The sequence below is a fragment of the Pelophylax lessonae genome, assembly GCF_965119305.1.
Source record: "Pelophylax lessonae genome assembly, chromosome: 10".
NCBI lineage: Eukaryota > Metazoa > Chordata > Amphibia > Anura > Ranidae > Pelophylax > Pelophylax lessonae.
In genome coordinates, this window is record NC_138777.1 from 18,227,930 (window position 1) to 18,250,388 (window position 22,459).

The following is a 22,459-nucleotide window of genomic DNA, read 5'->3' on the forward strand; positions in this document are numbered from 1 at the left end:
CACCACAAACTGAAAATGCTCTTTAATACATTTTAATTTTAACAGTAAACTCCCCCCCATGCATCAATGCCCCCATACTGTATTTTTCTGAGAAATCACTTTAAAAAACACCCCCTAACATTTCTAGGCATGCCCATCTTGAGTAAGGGCAGGTAATCCATGTAGCATTTACTTCCTGGAATCCATCTGCCCTTAGCTCAGGCATGCAGGCCGGAGCGTATGCTTAGCTGAGAAAGCCCCTCCTCCCATGAAGACTCCCGGGAGGTATGACATCATTTTGGCCTAGACCAGAAACCAGGAAGTAACAGAATAGTAAAATGAGTAAATATACCTTCCTATTTACTAATGCTAGCAGCATAATGATTAAAAAAAAGTTCCTGTTGAGTTAGTTCCACTTTAGGAGGGAGAGAGGAAGAGAGGGAGAGTGTCTAGCAGTTATCTCTGTACCAGGCCCCCCAGGGACGGGCAATATAATTTCCATTAAGCAGTTTTAAGTATGCTGGAGATTTCTTCCTAACTGAATAATTATGGACCCAAGAGACTTCAAGCCACCGCCGGTGATAAATATCTCCAGGATTACAGCAGGCATGGAACTCACATGGGAGGAGATACTGCTTCGCCTGCTGCTGCATGCTGAATCCATGGGCTCTATGCGGGAAAGGACCTCGTCCATCTGTCTGACCAGATCTGCCTGCAGAACCAGGTCCAGCTGAGACTTCACATGCTCCAGCTTGTCCATCGGCAACACCTTCCTCGCCTGAAAAACATACAGATACACCAAACGTCACAATGGGTTATATATCACTAAATAAAAGAAGGGGGGGGGGGGAGAAATGGAAAAGAAAGGTGGAAAAGGAAAGGGAGAGAGGGAGGAAAGGGAAGGATAGGGAGAAGAAGGAGGAAAAGGGAAGGATAGAGAGAAGGAGGAAGAAAAGTGAAGGATAAGAGAGAAGGGGGAATAGGGAAGGATAGAGAGAAGGAGGAAAAGGGAAGGATAGAGAGAAGGGGGAATAGGGAAGGATAGAGAGAAGGGGGAAAAGGGAAGGATAAAGAGAAGGGGGAAAAGGGAAGGATAGGGAGAAGGGGGGAAAAGGAAGGATAGAGAGAAGGGGGAATAGGGAAGGATAGAGAGAAGGGGGAATAGGGAAGGATAGAGGGGAGGGGGAATAGGGAAGGATAGAGGGGAGGGGGAATAGGGAAGGAGAGAGAGAAGGGGGAAAAGGGAAGGATAGAGAGAAGGGGGAAAAGGGAAGGATAGAGAGAAGGGGGAAAAGGGAAGGATAGAGAGAAGGGGGAAAAGGGAAGGATAGGGAGAAGGAGGAAAAGGGAAGGATAAGAGAGAAGGAGGAAAAGGGAAGGATAGAGAGAAGGAGGAAAAAGGAAGGATAGAGAGAAGGAGCAAAAGGGAAGGATAGGGAGAAGGGGGGGAAAGGAAGGATAGAGAGAAGGGGGAATAGGGAAGGATAGAGAGAAGGGGGAAAAGGGAAGGATAGAGAGAAGGGGGAAAAGGGAAGGATAGGGAGAAGGAGGAAAAGGGAAGGATAGAGAGAAGGGGGAATAGGGAAGGATAGAGGGGAGGGGGAAAAGGGAAGGATAGAGAGAAGGGGGAAAAGGGAAGGATAGGGAGAAGGGGGAAAAGGGAAGGATAGAGAGAAGGGGGAATAGGGAAGGATAGAGAGAAGGGGGAAAAGGGAAGGATAGAGAGAAGGGGGAAAAGGGAAGGATAGGGAGAAGGAGGAAAAGGGAAGGATAGAGAGAAGGGGGAATAGGGAAGGATAGAGAGAAGGGGGAAAAGGGAAGGATAGAGAGAAGGGGGAAAAGGGAAGGATAGAGAGAAGGGGGAAAAGGGAAGGATAGAGAGAAGGGGGAAAAGGGAAGGATAGAGAGAAGGGGGAAAAGGGAAGGATAGAGAGAAGGGGGAAAAGGGAAGGATAGGGAGAAGGGGGAAAAGGGAAGGATAGAGAGAAGGGGGAATAGGGAAGGATAGAGAGAAGGGGGAAAAGGGAAGGATAGAGAGAAGGGGGAAAAGGGAAGGATAGAGAGAAGGAGGAAAAGGGAAGGATAGAGAGAAGGAGGAAAAAGGAAGGATAGAGAGAAGGGGGAATAGGGAAGGATAGAGGGGAGGGGGAATAGGGAAGGATAGAGGGGAGGGGGAATAGGGAAGGATAGAGAGAAGGGGGAATAGGGAAGGATAGAGAGAAGGGGGAATAGGGAAGGATAGAGAGAAGGGGGAATAGGGAAGGATAGAGGGGAGGAGGAAAAGGGAAGGATAGAGAGAAGGAGGAAAAGGTAAGGATAGAGAGAAGGAGGAAAAGGGAAGGATAGAGAGAAGGAGGAAAAAGGAAGGATAGAGAGAAGGAGGAAAAAGGAAGGATAGAGAGAAGGAGGAAAAGGGAAGGATAGAGGGGAGGGGGAATAGGGAAGGATAGAGAGAAGGGGGAAAAGGGAAGGATAGAGAGAAGGGGGAAAAGGGAAGGATAGAGAGAAGGGGGAAAAGGGAAGGATAGAGAGAAGGGGGAAAAGGGAAGGATAGAGAGAAGGGGGAAAAGGGAAGGATAGAGAGAAGGGGGAAAAGGGAAGGATAGAGAGAAGGAGGAAAAGGGAAAGATAGAGAGAAGGGGGAATAGGGAAGGATAGAGAGAAGGGGGAATAGGGAAGGATAGAGAGAAGGGGGGAAAGGGAAGGATAGAGAGAAGGGGGAAAAGGGAAGGATAGAGAGAAGGAGGAAAAGGGAAGGATAGAGAGAAGGAGGAAAAAGGAAGGATAGAGAGAAGGGGGAATAGGGAAGGATAGAGGGGAGGGGGAATAGGGAAGGATAGAGGGGAGGAGGAAAAGGGAAGGATAGAGAGAAGGAGGAAAAGGGAAGGATAGAGAGAAGGAGGAAAAGGGAAGGATAGAGAGAAGGAGGAAAAAGGAAGGATAGAGAGAAGGAGGAAAAGGGAAGGATGGGGAGAAGAAGAAAGAAGTGAAAAATGGAAAGGGTAGGTGAAGGAAAAAAACAGAGAAAAGTAGGGAGAAGGAGGAGGGAAAGAAGAGAAATGGAAAGGGTAGGTGAAGGAAGGAAAGGGATTGATAGGGATATGGAAGGAAAGGAATGGAATTGGTAGGGATAAGGAGGAAAAGGAAAGACGGAGGAGGGAAAGGAAAGAGAAAGGATGGAAAGGGAAGGGTGGGGAGGAGGGAAAGGGAAGGACAAGGTGAGGAAAGAGAAGGAAGAAAAGAAAAAAAGAGGAATGAGAAAGGAGGACATGAATGGGAAGGAATCAGATGGAAGAGAATGCAAAGAAGAGGAAAGGGAAAGCTCTGCAAAAGGGAAAGAGGAAAAGCTAAGGGAAACAGTAAAAAAACAAGAGGGGGGGTATCTAAAGAAAGGGGTTGAAGGAAATACTAAAAGGAGGTGGAGGAAGGAAAAGTGAAGAGAAGGGAGGGAGAGAAAGCAAAGGGAAGGGGGCAGAGAAAAAGCTAAGGGGAATAGTAACAAAATGGGAGAGAGGGAAATATACAGGAAGGGGTTGAAGGAAACACTAAAGGAGGTGGAGGGAGGGAAAGTGAATGGATAGGGCAGGAGGGAAAGCAAAGAGGAAGTAAAAGCGAAGGGAAGGGGAGAGGAAGGAGAAGGTAAAGGAAAGGGGAAGAAGGGAATGCTAAGGGCAAGAATGGGAGGGAAATCCAAAGGAAGCGATGAAGGAAGAGTGAAAGGAAGTGGAGGAAAAATAAAATGAGAGGGAAGAAAAAACTAAGGGAAGGAGAGAAAGCTAAGGGGATGGAAGGAAGAAAAGGAAAAGTAGGTCACATTTTCACTTTGAGCTGGCTATAAGGGGTACTGAATTGTCCACTGTCTTCTTAAATTCGTTATAATCTAATACTGAAATTTCATTTCCCCTCAGGCCAGGGCGGTAGCGTCATTCTCTGCTAGTTTGGTTCTATAATAAAGCCTACTGATTTTTCAATCTTCTCCTTTGGCTAGACACAAAATTTGTTGCATACCTCAACAGGCACATTCACACTCGCATGTTCACATCATCTGTACACAATCTGGGCCCATGAACCTTGTGATTTTCTGATAATCAGACAAATCTGCACAAGCTGAAAAAACAACCGATTCCTGATGAACATACAAAGATCAGGGTTATCCATTAGTTATGCAAAAATTGGTTAAGGAGCTAGCAAGGGGGGCTATAGCGGTGCTGTATATCCCGTCCCTGGAGACAAAAGGTAGCAAGACAATGTTTTTTATATATAAAAACACCTTTATTTCAAAATACAAATATTAAAATGGAAAACTAACAAACATACATTGATACAACCACCATCACATGTCCACCAAACCATAAATGTGGACCTCTGCAAAACACCTTACCCACACCCAGTTCCACATACAATATATAGGACTAGCCTACAGTGGTACAGGGTATGGATCACCGATGCATTTCGCCTGTGCGGCTTCTTCAGGGCAAAATAGGTGCCAAAGATTCACAGAGGCTCATGGGGTTGTTAGTAAAATCAATTCAAAGGATGGTCACACATGTGCAAGGGCCAATGGGGCGTCCAGGGACAGTTGCAGATTGGATTATTCACAAATGGGATCCAATTCCCACAGATAAATCAATCATAATCTGGGCAGTGTATATCAAGTTAGGTCCTTGACTGCCCAAATGGAGAGGGAATGTCTAGAGAAATAGCCGGGGTACCTTAGGTCAAAAAATTTTTTTGTCCACAGTTAAAGCAAACCCAATCTTTCTGGGGACTGGATTGTTCCCCAGGAGGATCCCAATTCAGGATTTCAAAGGGTAATGGAATTGCTGTCGTGGGCTTAGATGTCCTATTAGATAAAACAAGTCCTTCCAGCCAGGTATTCCAGTACCCAACGCCTATATGTTCCACATGTGAATGGGGATTTTTTAGCCCGTTTGGTCTGCTCACACAGCAGCGATTGCTGTGTGAGCAGACCAGACGGGCTAAAAAATCCCCATTCACATGTGGAACATATAGGCGTTGGGTACTGGAATACCTGGCTGGAAGGACTTGTTTTATCTAATAGGACATCTAAGCCCACGACAGCAATCCCATTACCCTTTGAAATCCTGAACTGGGATCCTCCTGGGGAACAATCCAGTCCCCAGAAAGATTGGGTTTGCTTTAACTGTGGACAAAAATTTTTTTGACCTAAGGTACCCCGGCTATTTCTCTAGACATTCCCTCTCCATTTGGGCAGTCAAGGACCTAAATCAATCATAATCTGGGCAGTGTATATCAAGTTATCTGTGGGAATTGGATCCCATTTGTGAATAATCCAATCTGCAACTGTCTCTGGACGCCCCATTGGCCCTTGCACATGTGTGACCATCCTTTGAATTGATTTTACTAACAACCCCATGAGCCTCTGTGAATCTTTGGCACCTATTTTGCCCTGAAGAAGCCGCACAGGCGAAATGCATCGGTGATCCATACCCTGTACCATTGTAGGCTAGTCCTATATATTGTATGTGGAACTGGGTGTGGGTAAGGTGTTTTGCAGAGGTCCACATTTATGGTTTGGTGGACATGTGATGGTGGTTGTATCAATGTATGTTTGTTATTTTTCCATTTTAATATTTGTATTTTGAAATAAAGGTGTTTTTATATATAAAAAACATTGTCTTGCTACCTTTTGTCTCCAGGGATGGGATATACAGCACCGCTATAGCCCCCCTTGCTAGCTCCTTAACCAATTTTTGCATTTTCAGTTTAGGGGTGATGGTGCAGTTGGTTGACTGACTGAACGTTAATCTTTTTACGTTATCCATTAGTTACATCTCTCTATCTCAAATCGTTATTTTTTTGCCATTATGGAGGGCCATCTCTAGGCAGTGGGACACAAACTTTGCCATGGCAGCAACAAGATTTCTTGAAAATAGAAAAACGAAGGCAATATCCCACCACTGGAACCCCAATGAGATATATGGAGCCTCCCTGGAGAAACCCAGAATGAAAAATTAATTCTCCGTACAGCTAGTCAACTTACTTTGCTGGAAATTACAGAATTTTGGAAAAGATGGCAGACTCTTGCCGCCAGACCCCAGGAACTCCGTTTAATAAGCCGTTCCACACATCTGTCCACCGGCAGCAGAGAGAAGTGGGAGATCTTCCCATCAACGTGCAGACAGAGCAACTCTGTCTTATACACACACATGTCCTGGATGCCTGAAAGAGCAGGGAAAGATTGTGTCATCCACTAGGTACTGCTCCCACCATAGTCACTGCTCTCACATTAGTCACTGCTCCCACCATAGTCACTTCCCCCACCATAGTCACTGCTCCCACCATAGTCACTTCCCCCACCATAGTCACTGCTCCCACCATAGTCACTGCCCCCACCATAGTCACTGCCCCCACCATAGTCACTGCTCCCACCATAGTCACTGCTCCCACCATAGTCACTGCTCCCACCATAGTCACTGCTCCCACCATAGTCACTGCCCCCACCATAGTCACTGCCCCCACCATAGTCACTGCTCCCACCATAGTCACTGCTCCCACCATAGTCACTGCCCCCACCATAGTCACTGCCCCCACCATAGTCACTGCCCCCACCATAGTCACTGCCCCCACCATAGTCACTGCCCCCACCATAGTCACTGCCCCCACGATAGTCACTGCTCCCACCATAGTCACTGCTCCCACCATAGTCACTGCTCCCACCATAGTCACTGCCCCCACCATAGTCACTGCCCCCACCATAGTCACTGCCCCCACCATAGTCACTGCCCCCACCATAGTCACTGCTCCCACCATAGTCACTGCTCCCACCATAGTCACTGCTCCCACCATAGTCACTGCTCCCACCATAGTCACTGCTCCCACCATAGTCACTGCCCCCACCATAGTCACTGCTCCCACCATAGTCACTGCTCCCGCCATAGTCACTGCTCCCGCCATAGTCACTGCTCCCGCCATAGTCACTGCTCCCGCCATAGTCACTGCTCCCACCATAGTCACTGCTCCCACCATAGTCACTGCTCCCACCATAGTCACTGCTCCCACCATAGTCACTGCTCCCACCATAGTCACTGCTCCCACCATAGTCACTGCTCCCACCTCCAAAATACTGACCTTTAACCTGACTCCAGAGCAGAACCTGGACATTTTGAGGAAGGAAAACATAGACCCCTCGGTCTGTCCATGTTACAACGCTGTGATCACTGAGAAGGACATGAGAACATTTATGTAGACAAGGCTTCTCAGCTAATAAGGGAGCAAAAGTATTGTTCCTTACCCAAAGAACAGAAGTTTCCCAAAAGCCAACGACTGAGAAGGTCCAGGCGTTGGGTCATACTGGAGGTCATACCTAGAAAACAGTAATTTTTTTAGCACACTGGGAGAAATTATACTATAGGGAACAGCACATTAAAAAACAAAAGCAAAAAAAAAAAACTGCACAAGAGCCAATCAGATAGTTTGTGTTCTTTTGAGCTGAAGTTAACAAAACAAAAAGGTCAAATCTGATTTGTTATTGTGGGTAACAGCATTCCTATGGTCCAACTGCCCTAAGAGGCGTAAGGATCTGACTAGCACACGATGGAGAAATTGACACCAAAACATTAGTCCTCCCAAAAGTAATAACTTCATTATAGGTTGGGTCTGGTCTCAGCCGGCCCCTGGACTCATATGTCCATGGGCCCAGGAAGGAGTGGGAATTGCAATCCTCTCCGTTCTTCCCAGGATATTTTGCTCTCTAGCTCCCTTATTACCTCCTCCCATGCTCGCCTCCAGGACATCTACAGAACCTCCCCCATCCTCTGGTACTCCCTGCCCCAGTATGTACGATCAAGCTCCTACCCTGTCCACCTTCAGGCAATCCTTGAAAACTCTTTTTTTCAGGGAAGCCTACTCCACCTCCAACAGACCATCCCCTGCAGCTATTACCTTTTGTACCACCTTCCTCTCCCTTTAGATTGTAAGCTCCATGAGCAAGGCCCTCCTATTCCTTCTGTATTGAACTGTATTGTAATTGTACTTTTCCCCTTTATATTGTAAAGCATTAACTGTTGGTGCTTTATAAATCCTGTATAATAATAATAATAATATGATGTCTTGGATACTCCACCAGCAAGATCTTCCTGCCATAATTCCCAACTCCATTCCTGTCTACTTGGAAATTTTGGGTGTTCGCACCCACCTTTGTGGGTACCAGCAATGCCTATTAGTTTCTCTTTAATAGGAAATAAATAATAAATCCAGCAGGGATGGTGAAATTCCCTACATAATGGGCACAGGTGGTGTGCAGACCAAGGGATTCAGTGCAGGGATGATGAGAACCCCTCATAATGGGTATAGAAGGGGTACAGACCTGCAGCGTGCAGCGATAGTGAGAAACCCACATAACAGGCAATGCAGGTGTGCTAAATGGAAACTCAACACAGGGATGATGGTAACCCTTCTTAAATGGCAAAGAAAGAGTACAGGCCTGGAAACTCAGAGCAGGAATGGTGGGAATCCCTCATAATGGGCACATCAGGTGTGCCGGGCCAGGAACTCAGAGCAAGGATAGTGGGAAACCCTCATAATGGGTATGATCAGGCATGCAAACCTGGGATCCTGCAGGGATGCTGGGAACCCATCATAATGGGCACAGCAGGTGTGCAGACCTGGGAACTCAGTGGAGAGATGCTGGGAACCCATCATAATGGGCACAGCAGGTGTGCAGACCTGGGAACTCAGTGGAGAGATGCTGGGAACCCTTCATAATGGGCACAACAGATGTGCCGAGCCTGGAACTTAGCTCAAGGATGGTGGAAAACCCTGATAATGGGCAACTCTGCACAGAGCTCATATATAGAGTAGCCTGAGAGATATAAGAGACTTTCAGGACATTTAACTCTTCACCTTCTACACTGAAGTATCACTTTTAGGTTGGCTGACCCTTTTACGAATGGCAACAAAAAGAAGATTAGCCGAGATGTGTGAGGAGCAGCAGAGCCCACCTGTTACGTACCGTGTGCTTATAATCGGCAGAGGTGGAGAAGATAAGAGCTGCTTGAACTGATGCGTACTCTGTACCTCTCCCTCGATGTTCACCTCCCACATCCTGGATCCGGGGCGAGCGCAGTATATTAGTGGCTGCTGACCTCCAGAGTTCCGCCCACCCAGGAAGAAACACGCGCCATACTCTCCATCTCTCTCCTTGTTACCGATTTTCCAGAACTTCTCCCTTGATGGAGACCATAAAGACAGACAAAATTCTCGGTCATTCAAAGCATACCACACCAATGTGCTAGACCAGTGATGCGAACCTTGGCAGATGTTTTGAAACTACATTTCCCATGATACTTATGCACTCTGCAGTGTAACTGAGCATTATGGGAAATGAAGTTCCAAACATCTGGGGTGCCAAAGTTTGCCATCACTGGGCTAGACTCTCACATTCCACAACACTGCAAGAGTGTTTGGGCCAAGCCTGAAATGGCTCTTCCAAAAAGCTACATAGATAAAAACTCTGGTCTGAAAAAAAAAGACAGTTTATGATACTGGAATTGTTCCAATTTTAAAATGCAACTTATTGCAATGGACTTTTCAGCATTTTTACACATTAGAATTGTGACGGTACTCACTGTCACTGGGAGTGAAAGACCGATACTTAATGGTTTGGATTGCTTCAAGTGGGACAGTAATATTTATCAGCAATATCTCTCGAGAAATATGAAGATTTAATCCCACTTTACACTGTGAGACCTATAGCCTGTTGCCATGAAGTCTGACTCCTAAATAATCATAGCAATACATAGATGTGTATTCCATGTACTTCAATGTAGGAGACAGACAGACTGTCATTGGCAGTCTTGTCCTATTGTCTGTTTTGAGGTGGGATGTGTATTGTGTTAAGTCTGCCTGTCCCATAGTTAAATGTTAATAAACCCACATTGTTCTGTCCAGATAGCTAGATAATTAGTTCAGGTTAATTCTATTTCTGTATACAATTTCATCTGCACATGATAATGTAATCAGGCAACCCCTGACCTGTGTGTGGTAATTTGATCAGGAGTGGGATGTGCCCATGCTGCATATAAATTCTGTGTGACTGTTCAATAAAGTGTGATTCCAGTACAAGCTAAGTTGTTGGCTAACTTTGTACGAGGGCGGCTGGGAAAATCTGGTATATATATGTTCATGACTGCAAGGAAGCCGTATACTGACGGAAGACCACAGGTACAGTGTGGGTCGGCGGTTCCGTTACAAGCATAAATAACAATATATAAAGAACATATAATAATATCTTATTTGTCACAATATACAGCCATGGTATCATTTTTGCCCCATCATTTACCATCAAAAAGCCATCCTTGGAGCTCCAGTCAGTGACTTCACCTAGGCTAAGATGATGTCATCAGTCTGTCTTCCCTCCCTTAGGGCCGGTTCACACTATAGCAGAGAGCTGCGTCTTAATGCATAAGAAAAATGCAGCTCTCTGCATGGGAACACAGAAGAATGCTTTTCTGTGTGCAGCGGTCAACTGCAGTGCAGAAATCTGCAACACTGCCGCAGATGAACGGTGACAAAACGCACGGAAAACACTTAGAGCAGGGAAATCTGGCAGTCAGGGGTGTAATCGGTGAGGCAGAAGGGGGGGGGGGTAGCATTTACAGGCCCCTTCCTTGTTTGAATGAACAGAGTCAGTGATCAGTACCAGTCACTGACTCTGTTCATATAAAACTGAAGCATAGTAAACTGTTAACTATGTTTCATTTTGTGAATGAACAGGGGCCTCTATCTACTGCTTTTTCATCTGCAATGCAGCGGAGGCTACAAAAGAAAGGGACCGGGCAATGTCTCCTATAGTCTCTTTCTCAGTCTCTAAAAATAATAAAAAACTAACTTTAAAAACTACAAAAAAAATTGTAAAAAATAAAATAAAAATAAAAGAATATTGACACCATTTACTGCTCCCCCCCCTTTACTTCCAAAAAGCATTGTAAAAAAAAAAAAAAAAAAAAAAAAAAGGAAAACACACAAGACAATTGAATTGTAAAAAAAAAAAAAAAAAACTACTGACACCATTCACTGCCCTACTCTGACACTACCCACTGACCCCCCCCCCCCCCCTAGGCACTGTCCAAAAAAAAAAAAAAAAAAAAAAAAAACATAATAATAAAAAAAATTACTGACACTGTTCACTGTCCTACTGACACTATGCAAAAAAAAAAAATAAGAAATACAAAAAAATGATTAAAGGCTCATTCACAAGGGTTCTCTTGCACAGACAGTGTGAATGAGTGGTTTGTTTGTGCGACTGCAGCCACCTCTTACTCTATGGGGATGCAGTGGTTGTATGAACACAGCTGTGGGTCCTAATTTGACAGGTGTGCAGGTGCGAGTGGGTGACCACACACTGCCTGCTTTTGGGAGCCAAACACGTGTATCCTGTAAAATTAGGACCTGGGGCCAAACACGTGCATCCACACACCAGTCAAATTAGGACCTGCGGCTGTGTTCATACAGTTGCTAAGTCTCCATAGTGTACTAAAGGCTGCCTGCACACAGCTCCAGCCACATGAAAAGAAAAGAAAAAATAAATCTGGTTTACACTGTTCAGGCCACAGCAACCATGTGACATATCATTCACATACTGAGTTTTATTTATTAATTCAATATAGTTTTATCTTTTAATATTTAGCAGGAATTTTGTAAGTTATGTTGCGTTTGTGTCCACTAATAAATATTTTAATGTATTTTTTGTGAAAAGAAAATTGTGACACTGGTAATGGACAGACAAACAAAACAAACAAAAAAAAGTAAAAATACAACTAAATGCAATAAGAGTTTAAAAAACACATCTAAAAAAAATGCAGGTAAACGCAAGTGCTTCCATATGAGTTACCTGTATTTTATTATTTGCACAAGTGTGAACCGGCCCTTAGTGATCAGAATGCAACATTGTAACTAACTTTGTAGCAATTACTTTCTGATGCATTTTTTTTTTACAATGAAAGTAAACTTTTTGTGTCTAATTTTTAGGGCTGTGGAATGATGTCTAGAAGACGGAATAAACTGTATAGAATGCCTCTTTCATCAGCTTTATTGAAAAATGGATTGCGGTTGGTTGGTGTGATAAGTGCACCTTACACATTGATCTGGCTTATCAGCTCCAGAAAGGGGTACCTACCTCTCAGTGTCACATAGATAAGAGCGTGTCAGGGAGGAGATCAGAAGCCGACCATCTAAATAATCCAGCTGTACTATGCGGGAGTCCACACTGGTAATGACCTGAACTGGGAACATCACAAAAGCTGCGGCAGCCTGGTCAGGGTAAAGAAAGCAATGAGTTTAAGAGGATGGCTTAGGGACATAACCTACAATACACAGGGCCACATAGCTGAATTTTGATGAGGCCCATCAGCGCCCTCTCTCTGTGACACCGGGTACAGTCATCTGGGACAATAGTGTCATTTTCCACTTAGGCTACGTTCACATGTGGGCGTAGCGGATCACGGGCAGAATCACCGCGATTCTGCCTGCGTTCCGGAATCATTACAAATCGCGGGACGCCCAAAAAGGTACAAGAGCTTCTTTTGTGTGTCATGCGTCCCGCGATTCTGTTTGCGCGATGTCACCTCGATTCGGCAGGCGGAAATCGCAGCAACATCGCACAGCGTTTGGGGTGCCATTGCAAATCACAGGCATCCCGCAATTTGCAATGATTCCGGATCGCGGGCAGAATCACTGTAATTCTGCCCGTGATCCGCTATGCCCACATGTGAACGTAGCCTTAACCACTTAAGCCCCGGAGGATTTTCCTGCTAAAAGACCAGGGGGTATTTTGCGATTCGGCACTGCGTGACTTTAACGGACAATTGTGCGGTCGTGCGACGCTGTACCTAAACGAATATGGCGTCCTTTTTTTCCCACAAACAGAGCTTTCTTTTGGTGGTATTTGATCATCTGTGCGATTTTTTGATCACGCGCTATAAACAAAAAAAGAGCGACAATTTTGCAAAAATAGCAATATTTTTCACTTTTTTATATATGAAATTCCCCCAAAAAAAAATGTAAAAATCAAAATTTTTTTAAATTTTTGGCCAATTTGTTTTATCCTACCTATGTTTGGTAAAAAAAAAAAAAAAAAAAAAAAAATCGCAAAAAGCGTATTTTGATTGGTTTGCGCAAAAGTTATCGCGTTTACTAACAAAGGGAAAGATTTTTGTCATTTTTGTTGTTTTTTTTTTTTTAACGCGTAATGGCGGCGATCTGCGATTTTTTTTGCGGTACTGCGACATTGCGGCGGACAGATTGGACCCTTGACTGACATTTTTGACACTTTTGGGGTTACCAGTGACATTTCTACAGTAATCATTGCTATACATATGCACTGTTACTGTAAAAATACACTGGCAGTGAAGGGGTTAATTTTATTTGGGAGGGAGGGGCTGTGTGTGTCCCTAGGGGCGTGGTTTCTACTGTGATTGGCTGTGGCTCTAGCTGTAAGGACACTGATCAACGGATCTACATACTAGATCCGAGTGATCAGTGTCTTTACAGCGAGGAGAATGACAGGCAGCTTGTTTACACAAGCTGCCTGACATTCTCCCTCTCCCCCGACGATCGCCGAGTGGCCGGCGGACACCGGGTCCGCTGGTCACACGCGTGGGGGGAGGGGGGGGGGGTCCGGGAGCGCGCCTCCGCGGGCGCGCGCTCGCTCCCCAGACCCTCCCAGGCTAGTGAAGTTAATTAACATCACTCTGCCTGGCAGGGGCTGACCGCCGCAGTAAATCTACTGACGGCAGTCGGCAAGCGGTTAAGGACCAGGCCTATTTCTGACACATTGTTTACAAGTTAAAATCAGTATTTTTGACCAGAAAACAACTTAGAACACACACCCCCACACACACACTTTTTTTGACAAAGACTCTGGAGAATAAAATGGGCGTTGTTGCAATATTTTGTCACACGGTATTTGCGCAGCGGTCTTTCAGACGCAATTTTTTGGGAAAAAATACACTTCACTAAATTAAAAAAAAAACAAAAAAAAAAAAACAGTAAAGTTAGCCCAATTTTTTTGTATATAGTAAAAGATGAGGTCATGCTGAGAAGATGCCAAACATGTTATGGTTTACTATTGCGCACACTTGTGGAATGGCGATAAACTATGGTACCTAAAAATCTCCAAAGGCGACACTTTAATGGCTTTAACAATTACCTGTTTAGAGTTGCAAAGGAGATCTTTTACTAGAATTATTGCTCTCGCTTTGATGATCGTGACGATACCTTACATGTGCGATTTGAACATCGTTTACATTTGGGGGTGCAACTTACGTATAGGTTTTCTTTAGCGCGCGAGCACACAGGGTTGGAGGCGCTTTAAAAAAAAATTTTTTTTTTACTATTTATTTTATATTTTTATTTTTTTTACTGTTCTTTTAAAAAAAAAATCTGATCACTTTTATTGCCATCACAAGCAATGTAAACATCCCTTGTGACAGTAATAAGCAGTGACAGGAACTCTTTATGGAGGGATCGGGGGTCTAAAAACACCCCAAATCCCTCCTTTGCACTTAAAAGTATTCAAAACACCAAAATCTGAATTTATGAATACTGTCACTTTTTTTTTTAAATTGGCGCCATTGGCACCCGAGTAAATGGAAGTGACGCTGTGACGTCGCTTCAGGGTTATTTCATTGGAGAGCCAAAGTAAGCTGAATCCAGCTTCGTTCAGAGCTCTGGCCAGCCGACTGGTTGCTCGGGTCTCCCGGTGGGAAGGCGACAGGAAGGGGGGGGGAGGACAAGCAGCTGCTGAGCTGCATCGGTTGTTGAAAGCCGACCATTGGCTCTAAAAAAAAAAAAAAAAAAAAAGAAACGGTACCGTGGTGATGCCTCTAGCTGCAGGCACCACCCCGGTACAACCACTTCTGTCAAAACCAGGTGCCAGCCCCCCCTCCCCAAATAAGGTGCCAAATGTGGAAGCGGAGGGGGAGAGGAGGCAGGCAAGCAGAGTTCCCCCTTTTGGGTGGAGCTCCGCTTTAACTCTCCAGCCACCTACTCAGTACCTCACCAGTCATTTTCAGCATTAACTAATCTCTCAGTATAAAATCTTAGGCCTTTGGTGTAAATTCTAAGCCACCTCCTCCCACTTCTTTTACCATTCAGCAAGCGGTAACCATTGTGATTTAGTAATCAGTAAACAATAGAAAGGCGGAACATTTTAATTTTACATTATTACATATTTTTCTAGGAAGATTGGATACGGCCACTGGTGTTAGGTGGTCAGTAAGAGGTTAATTACCTTTTTTTTTTTTTTTTAATGCACGCCTACCTTTCCTTGCTTGGAAGAGTTCAGTTTGATTGCAGACACTTTGCCCATGTGATCCCCAACAAAGACCCGCAATACCGACGTGTCCCAGCAGAGGGCAGTCACCTTCTTGCACCTGTGTTCGGAAGAGACGTAGATGCGCTCGGGCTTCCCGCGACGTTCCTGGTTCAGTTCCCAGACCACCACAATTCCCTGACTACAAAACAAACATATTGAACAGAACTCATAGACCCATATAGAACTACAAAGTAAATCAAACAGGCCTTGCTTTCTTTGACCGTGTTTGTATACTATAGGAAACACAGACAGGTACATATTTACCATAGCTCAGACATGGCAACACAAAACCCCAAAACTACATTTAAAGCTGAACTCAGGGCAGACATAAGAGACGCAAATGAAATAATCCCTGTAATAAACAATATATCGTTAAAGTGGTTGTAAACCCACCTTGAGAACTTTTACCTATAGGTAGGCCTTTAATAAGTCTTACCTATAGGTACTGTAAATATCTCCTAAACTTGCACCGTTTAGATGATATTTACATTGTATGCAGCTGATGACATAATCGGTGCATGCGCTCTGAAGAAACGGCTGCCCGTGCCGTTTCTTTAGAGCCCTGTGCCGTGACCGGCGGCTCCCGCGCACATGCGCGGGATTGATGTCACGTGGCTCCGGCCAATAATACAGCCGGAGTCTGCAGACCCAGAAGGAAGACAAGCAAAGATGGATGCGGCCGCCAGTGGGGACAACGCGGGCTTCGTTTGTAGGTAAGTGTCACATAATGTGCTAGTATGCAATGCATACTAGCACATTATGCATTTACTTTGCGGGGGGGGGGGGGAACCAGGAAGAGTGTACTTCCTTTTTAAAGTGGTAATACAGTAAAACCTTGGATTGCGAGCATAATTCGTTCCGGAAACATGCTTGTAATCCAAAGCACTCTTATATCAAAGCGAATTTCCCCATAAGAAATAATGGAAACTCAGATGATTCGTTCCACAATTATTTATTCATAAGTCCTTCAGTTTATAGTCCATATAAAAAGATTATAGCATTGCGATAGGTTATATAACCATAAAATGTCCATCCACAAATAGCCGCTTCCACAAGGGGATTAGAAGCAAAATCCAGCAGGAGCTACAGAGTATCAAAGAGAAGAGAGGCGCCTCTAAGTGTAGCAATATGGTTCCATTTAATGAAGGTACAACATTTAGCAACTCACAGGGTTGATGAATAAAACAGGCACATCCAAGTATGCAGGCATCCGGGGTAAAGCTGTCCACATAGACCATCTTCTGCACCGTCAGCTGCCAGTCTGTAATCCTGACCGGGAAGACCAACCTGCATTAAAGAGATCTGAAAGCGAGGGGCAGCATGGAAGGGATGACGTAGATGTCGGTGCGGAGGATGGTCTATGTGGACAGCTTTACCCTGGATGCCTGCATCCTTAGATGTGCCTGTTTTAATCATCAACCATGTGAATTGCTAAATGTTGTACCTTCATTAAATTTAACAATATTACTACACTTAGAGGCGCCTCTCTTCTTTTTTGTACTCAGCTGTGACTTGAGGCTACTTGTATATCAAGACATCGCTTGTATATCAAGTCAAAATTTATTTGAAATTTTTGCTTGTCTTGCAAAGCGCTCTTAAACCAAGTTACTCTCAAACCAAGGTTTTACTGTAAACCAGAAAGCAAACATTTATTACATTGCAGCTTACCTATTCTTAAATGTGGTGGCTGCATTCATTTTCATTTTAGGCTTTCTTCTATTTTTATCTGGTGATCCAACCAGCATGTCTGTTGTTTTTCTAATGACCAAGCTCTCCAGCAGAATGTATCAGCTTACATGGATAAGACAAACCATTTACCACTGGGGGGGGCGGCTTACAATGATCAGCTTTTATTTATGTAAAACCTTTATCTCAAAAAAGGAAAACTGTAACTGATTATAAAGTATTAGCTGGAGTTTTGAGTTTAATTTGTTAGTGTATCTAAATCTTCTACTACATGAAAAAGAGATGTAGGTTTTTTTTTTTTCCCTGAATCATACTTACCTAGGTGGAATGGATGCTGCATCTGTCCCCCCGCCGGCTCTAACACTAAGAACTGAGTGATCAAACGCAGCCGATCGCTCGGTTCTCTCTGCTCCCTAAGCAGAAAGCTGCTGACTGTTGCTGAGAGGCTGAGTCTAGTCCAGGCAATTTCATTGTCACAATCTTGCCCAAGCCTGGATGGGCTCTGTGACATCAGCCGACAGCGGGCTTCAAAAGGATCACAAGAGTGCAGGACGGACAGTACAGCCAAAGCTCATTTAACACTCCCCTCAACCCCCCAGACTGACAAATGCTGTTGCCCAATGGTGACGCTGTGCTCCTTCATCCAGAGTTGGCGCACTATAATACAGGAGGTATGTTATTGGTCAGATCACCAGGTGAAAAAAAAAAAAAAAGGGAGGGTAAACAAGCTTTAAAAAAAAAAGAAAACGAATGCAGCCATCACATCTGATTGGTAAGCTGCAATACATTACATTTTTGGTATTGGGTTAAATACAGCTTTAAGGGCTGGTTCACACCACCTCCAGTGCTTTTTTTTATGCATCCAAAACGCATAGAAAGTAGGTCACATGGTTTTCAATGGCACACCAGTGCTTGCAGTTTCAAAAAAAAAACACACATGCTTCATTTTTCCTGCACAGAACTGTACTGGAATGCATCAAAAACGCACCGGACCCCAGAACAGTAAAAATAAACAGAAATAAAAGAAAAATAAAATATCTAGAATGCATCAAAAATGCAACAAAAACACGCTAAAAACGTGCATGCAGAAACGCTTCTTGAATGGATCTGGAGTGCGTTTTTTGTGGGGCAAACCTTATGGGGACGAGCTCATCACTGTGCAGCATCTCCTTTCCTATCCACAGGCTGGGGGCGGGTTCCTGACAGCCTGGACCCAGAGAAAGCTGCTAAATGATGCTGGCTGTCACTCAACCTGAAAGATTGAGGACATCTTGTGGCTGAAAAGTAGTACTGCATGGGACAGCTTTGGGTTGAAGCTGCTTTATTTTAAGGAATAATGATCCACCGAGAGTCTCACAATCGAGCACAGAGACGAAGCTGTCAGACAGCTCTTGGTCTCTTGTTGAGTTGGGCGAACAGTTAGATCCGAGGAAAAGTTCAGCCTGAACATTGCCTGTTCAGCGAACACCCAAATTTGAGGGGCGCTCGGCGAGATGTTTGCCCACTGAGTGCCGCTCAATGCACTGCACAGTGCATTTTAAGCCCTCATTGGGCAAAGCTTTTTTTTTTTTTTTTTTTTTAACAATTTTGTATTGCCAGCAATGGTATTGTATTGCTGGCAATTTGAATGTAATTTTCTTTCTTTATGCCAGTTTTGCTGCAGCAGGTTCTATACACGGTACAGATGAGCTGGGTACACACTATACAATTTTCTTTAGATTTTTTTTCCTTTAGACTTACCAAAACCATATAATATGAAATCAGACCTAAACACTTTCAATTTGTATGTAATCAGGTCGGCCCTTACACTACATAGTTGAAGGTAAATCTAATGGAAATCTACCAAAAGTTGTATAGTGTGTATCCAGCTTAAGGCACTACCTTTAACCACTTTACCACCGGAGGATTTTCCTGCTAAAAGACCAGGGGTTATTTTGCGATTTTTTTACTGCGTGACTTTAACGGACAATCGCGCGGTCGTGCGACGCTGTACCTAAACGAATTTCACGTCCTTTTTTTCCCACAAACAGAGCTTTCTTTTGGTGGTATTTGATCACCTGTGCGATTTTTTGATCACGCGCTATAAACAAAAAAAGAGCGTAATTTTTGCAAAAACAACAATATTTTTCACTTTTTTTTATATGAAATTCCCCCCAAAAAAAATGTAAAAATCAAAATTTTTTAAAATTTTCGGCCAATTTGTTTTACGCTACCTATGTTTGGTAAAAAAAAAATCGCAAAAAGCGTATTTTGATTGGTTTGCGCAAAAGTTATCGCGTTTACTAACAAAGGGAAAGATTTTTGTCATTTTTGGTGTTTTTTTTTTTAACGAGTAATGGCGGCGATCTGCGATTTTTTTTGCGGTACTGCGACATTGCGGCGGACAGATCGGACCCTTGACTGACATTTTTGACACTTTTGGGGGTACCAGTGACATTACTACAGTAATCAGTGCTATATATATGCACTGTTACTGCAAAAATGACACTGGCAGGGAAGGGGTTAACAGTATTGGACAGGGAGGGGTTAAGTGTGTCCTAGGGGCGTGATTCTAACTGTGCAGGGACATGTCTCCTAGTGTAAAAACAAAGATCAACAGTTCTACATAGTAGAACTGTTTGATCTTCACTTTTACACAGGGAGAACTGACAGGCGGCTTGTTTACACAAGCCGCTCTGTCTTTCTCCCGCTGCACCGGCGATCGTAGTGTGACCGGCGGACATCGGGTCCGCTAGTCACACTCCCGCACTCCTCCGTGAACGAGCCGAGGCGGGCGCGCGCCTCAGCGGGCGCGCGCCCGCCCGCTATTGGCTCTGGAAGGAGTGACAGGCGAGCGACGTAGACCTACGTCACTCTGCCTGGCCGGGGCCGACTGCCGCAGTAAATATACTGTGCGCAGTCGGCAAGCGGTTAAAGGATTTTTTAATTTCTATTGTTTTACTTTAAGCATCATTAAATCACTGCTCCTGTAAAAACTATCTTTTTAAAAAAAAAAAAAAAAATTTGCAATCATACATGTCCCCCAGGGCATTTTTATGGCCAAAAACCTGCATACAAGCCTTCATAATGGGGACATTTGATTTTTCAAACTTGGGCCCTATAGACTTCAATGGGTTTTTGCAATGTTTAAGAGTTGTGGCGTGAACCAGACAGGGGAGGGGGGTTCGGCCCAGTGTTCGGAGAGTCGGCAGGACCAGCTCCTGATCATGTCATGATGTGACAGCCAAATCCTAGTGCAACCCAACCCCCCCACCCCCTCTCCGGGGCATAATAGCTTAGTTAAAGGGATGGGGGGGGGGGGGTTGGGAAGGGGTTAAATGATAATGTGCGCAGTCTAATATATGTCTTTCTGGGATATTGCGAAGGGCGTGTTCAGGATTACCGGATGAGCTCACTCTCATTTATCTGATCCAGAACTGTCAGATCCCGGAGAATTCATACCTGGTTGCTACAGCCACAAAGTCATCATCATGGGGGCAGCAGGCGACCCTGGAAATCGCTCCTTCCTGGGGGCCAAAGCAAAAGGAGATGGATAAATGGATACATAATCTGTGTCTGGTTTATACTATGTGGACAGAATAAAAAGTATCAAAAAAGTATCAACTTTATAATACTAAGTCTCCACAATGACTAAACAAGGCTCGGTATAGTTTGATTGGTTTGGAAAAGAAACATTTTAAATCAGCGGTTCCAAATGTGACAGATGGGTTTGTGATTTTTATAACATTTTTCATTGGTTTCTTTAGCGATAGCGCTCCAGTTTTTCACTTCAGTTCGTATGATTGGCTTACCTTGTGTGTGAGGATGAGTCTATGCTTCCAGCCGTCTCTCTGGATGAGGTTGAGACCCCCTCCGGAACTGCCGAGAGCCAACCATCTCCGGGACACGGCCAGGCAAGTGCACTGCACATACAGAGACATACAGATAGGTTACTGGACTATTCAGGGTCAGGGATACTTTTTATTATTATTATACAATGAAATTAAATATATTTCTTTATAGGAACATTACAGCACTTCATTTAGGTGGCTTTAAGGGTCAGGCCACCCAAATGTGGTATTTGGATTATAGTTGAAGCCTGGTGGGAGGAGTCAGGCCCTGGTTTATTATCTATCTTGGATCAGGGCTGTAACTAGAACCTCCAGGCCCCTGGTGCAAGAAACCATGAAGGGCCCCCCTGGCCCCTTCCCACTGATCCCAGAGCCCTTTACTCCCATAGTGGGACCCTTTATTATGGTCCCGCAGTGGGCCACCTTCCTGCTGCCTTGCCCCCCCCCACGCTAGAGCCCAGTTGCAAGTAAGACCTTTGTGACCCTGGTAGTTCAGCCACTGGTGTCAATAATTTTTTAATAATTTATTTACCATTTTACTTTATTTTTTTACAATTTTTGTTTAATTCTTTTTTTACATATTTTTTAGGATCCTCATTGGAGGGGCTTTGTTGAAATATCAGCAGTCTAAACAGACCCCTGATATCTCACTTTTGGGACTGAGGACAGATTTGACAGTTCCTTTGTCTGAAGCCTCAGCTGCACAGAATGAATGAACAGGAATAGCTCTGTACAGAGCCTCCCGGTCATTCGTAAACTGAAGCATAGTAAACAGAGTTTACTATGTCTCAGTTATGAATGAGTAAAAAAAAAACAAAACAAACCGAGTCAGTGATGGGTACAGATCATTGACTCAATTCATTAGGACAAGGAAGGGGCTGGTAAATGACACTTAACGACCCCTTTCAAGCTCTCCAACCTGAAAGATGGGGGGTGGGGCAGGGAAGCACACAGGGGCCCGGGAGGGGGGGGGGCAGCAGGACAAGGGTAGGGAGACAGGGAGAGCAGTATGTAGAGGTACCGATGTCTTCAGTTTCTCTCCTGCAGCCGCTGAATGTCTGCGGGAGGGAGAGGAAGAGAAGTGGACATTCAGCAGCTCCATGGAGGGATCGGTTCCTATCCAGGTGTATGGGGGGGCCCACGGGCCCCCTGGAGCATGGGGCCAGGTCACTCCACGTCTTGGATACTCCTACAGCGACGAGATCTCCCACCCAAAATTCCCAATTGTTTCCATCCACTTTTGTGTGTCCCAGCTCCTCCCATTATTTTCTTCATAGTATAAAATAAATACAAAACCCAGCAGGAATGGTGGGAATCCCTCATAATGGGCACAGTAGGTACAGACCCAGGAACTCAGCACAGGGATGGTGGGAACCCCTCATAATGGGCACAGCAGGTATAAACCTGGGAACTCAGCACAGGGATGGTGAGAACTCCTTATTATCCTGCACTGAAGTTGCTCAGTCTAATTTCCCTGCACACTGTGGGCTTCTCACAATGTGTATTAGAAGCTGCAACAAGTCAGATAGAGCCCCGCCTCATTTCCTGGCTGCATCATCTAGCTCTTTCCTCCCCAGCCTGACAGACCCTGGCACGCCTCTTTCAT

At 44.6% G+C, this 22,459-nt stretch overlaps 1 protein-coding gene across 2 annotated transcripts in view; it reads right to left on the reverse strand.

The window, feature by feature from the left end:
* Positions 1-22,459, reverse strand: part of HPS5 (HPS5 biogenesis of lysosomal organelles complex 2 subunit 2) — an 83,971-nt gene that overhangs the window by 34,960 nt on the left and 26,552 nt on the right. For both annotated transcript variants that reach the window (XM_082270862.1, XM_082270861.1), the window contains exons 3-11: positions 20,815-20,925; positions 20,465-20,529; positions 15,284-15,476; positions 12,140-12,273; positions 8,975-9,190; positions 7,256-7,327; positions 7,093-7,181; positions 6,005-6,183; positions 599-757 (exon numbers count right to left, since the gene is read on the reverse strand). In XM_082270862.1, the coding sequence (XP_082126988.1) occupies positions 599-757; positions 6,005-6,183; positions 7,093-7,181; positions 7,256-7,327; positions 8,975-9,190; positions 12,140-12,273; positions 15,284-15,476; positions 20,465-20,529; positions 20,815-20,925 (1,218 nt within the window). The remainder of the gene's footprint in view (positions 1-598; positions 758-6,004; positions 6,184-7,092; positions 7,182-7,255; positions 7,328-8,974; positions 9,191-12,139; positions 12,274-15,283; positions 15,477-20,464; positions 20,530-20,814; positions 20,926-22,459) is intronic.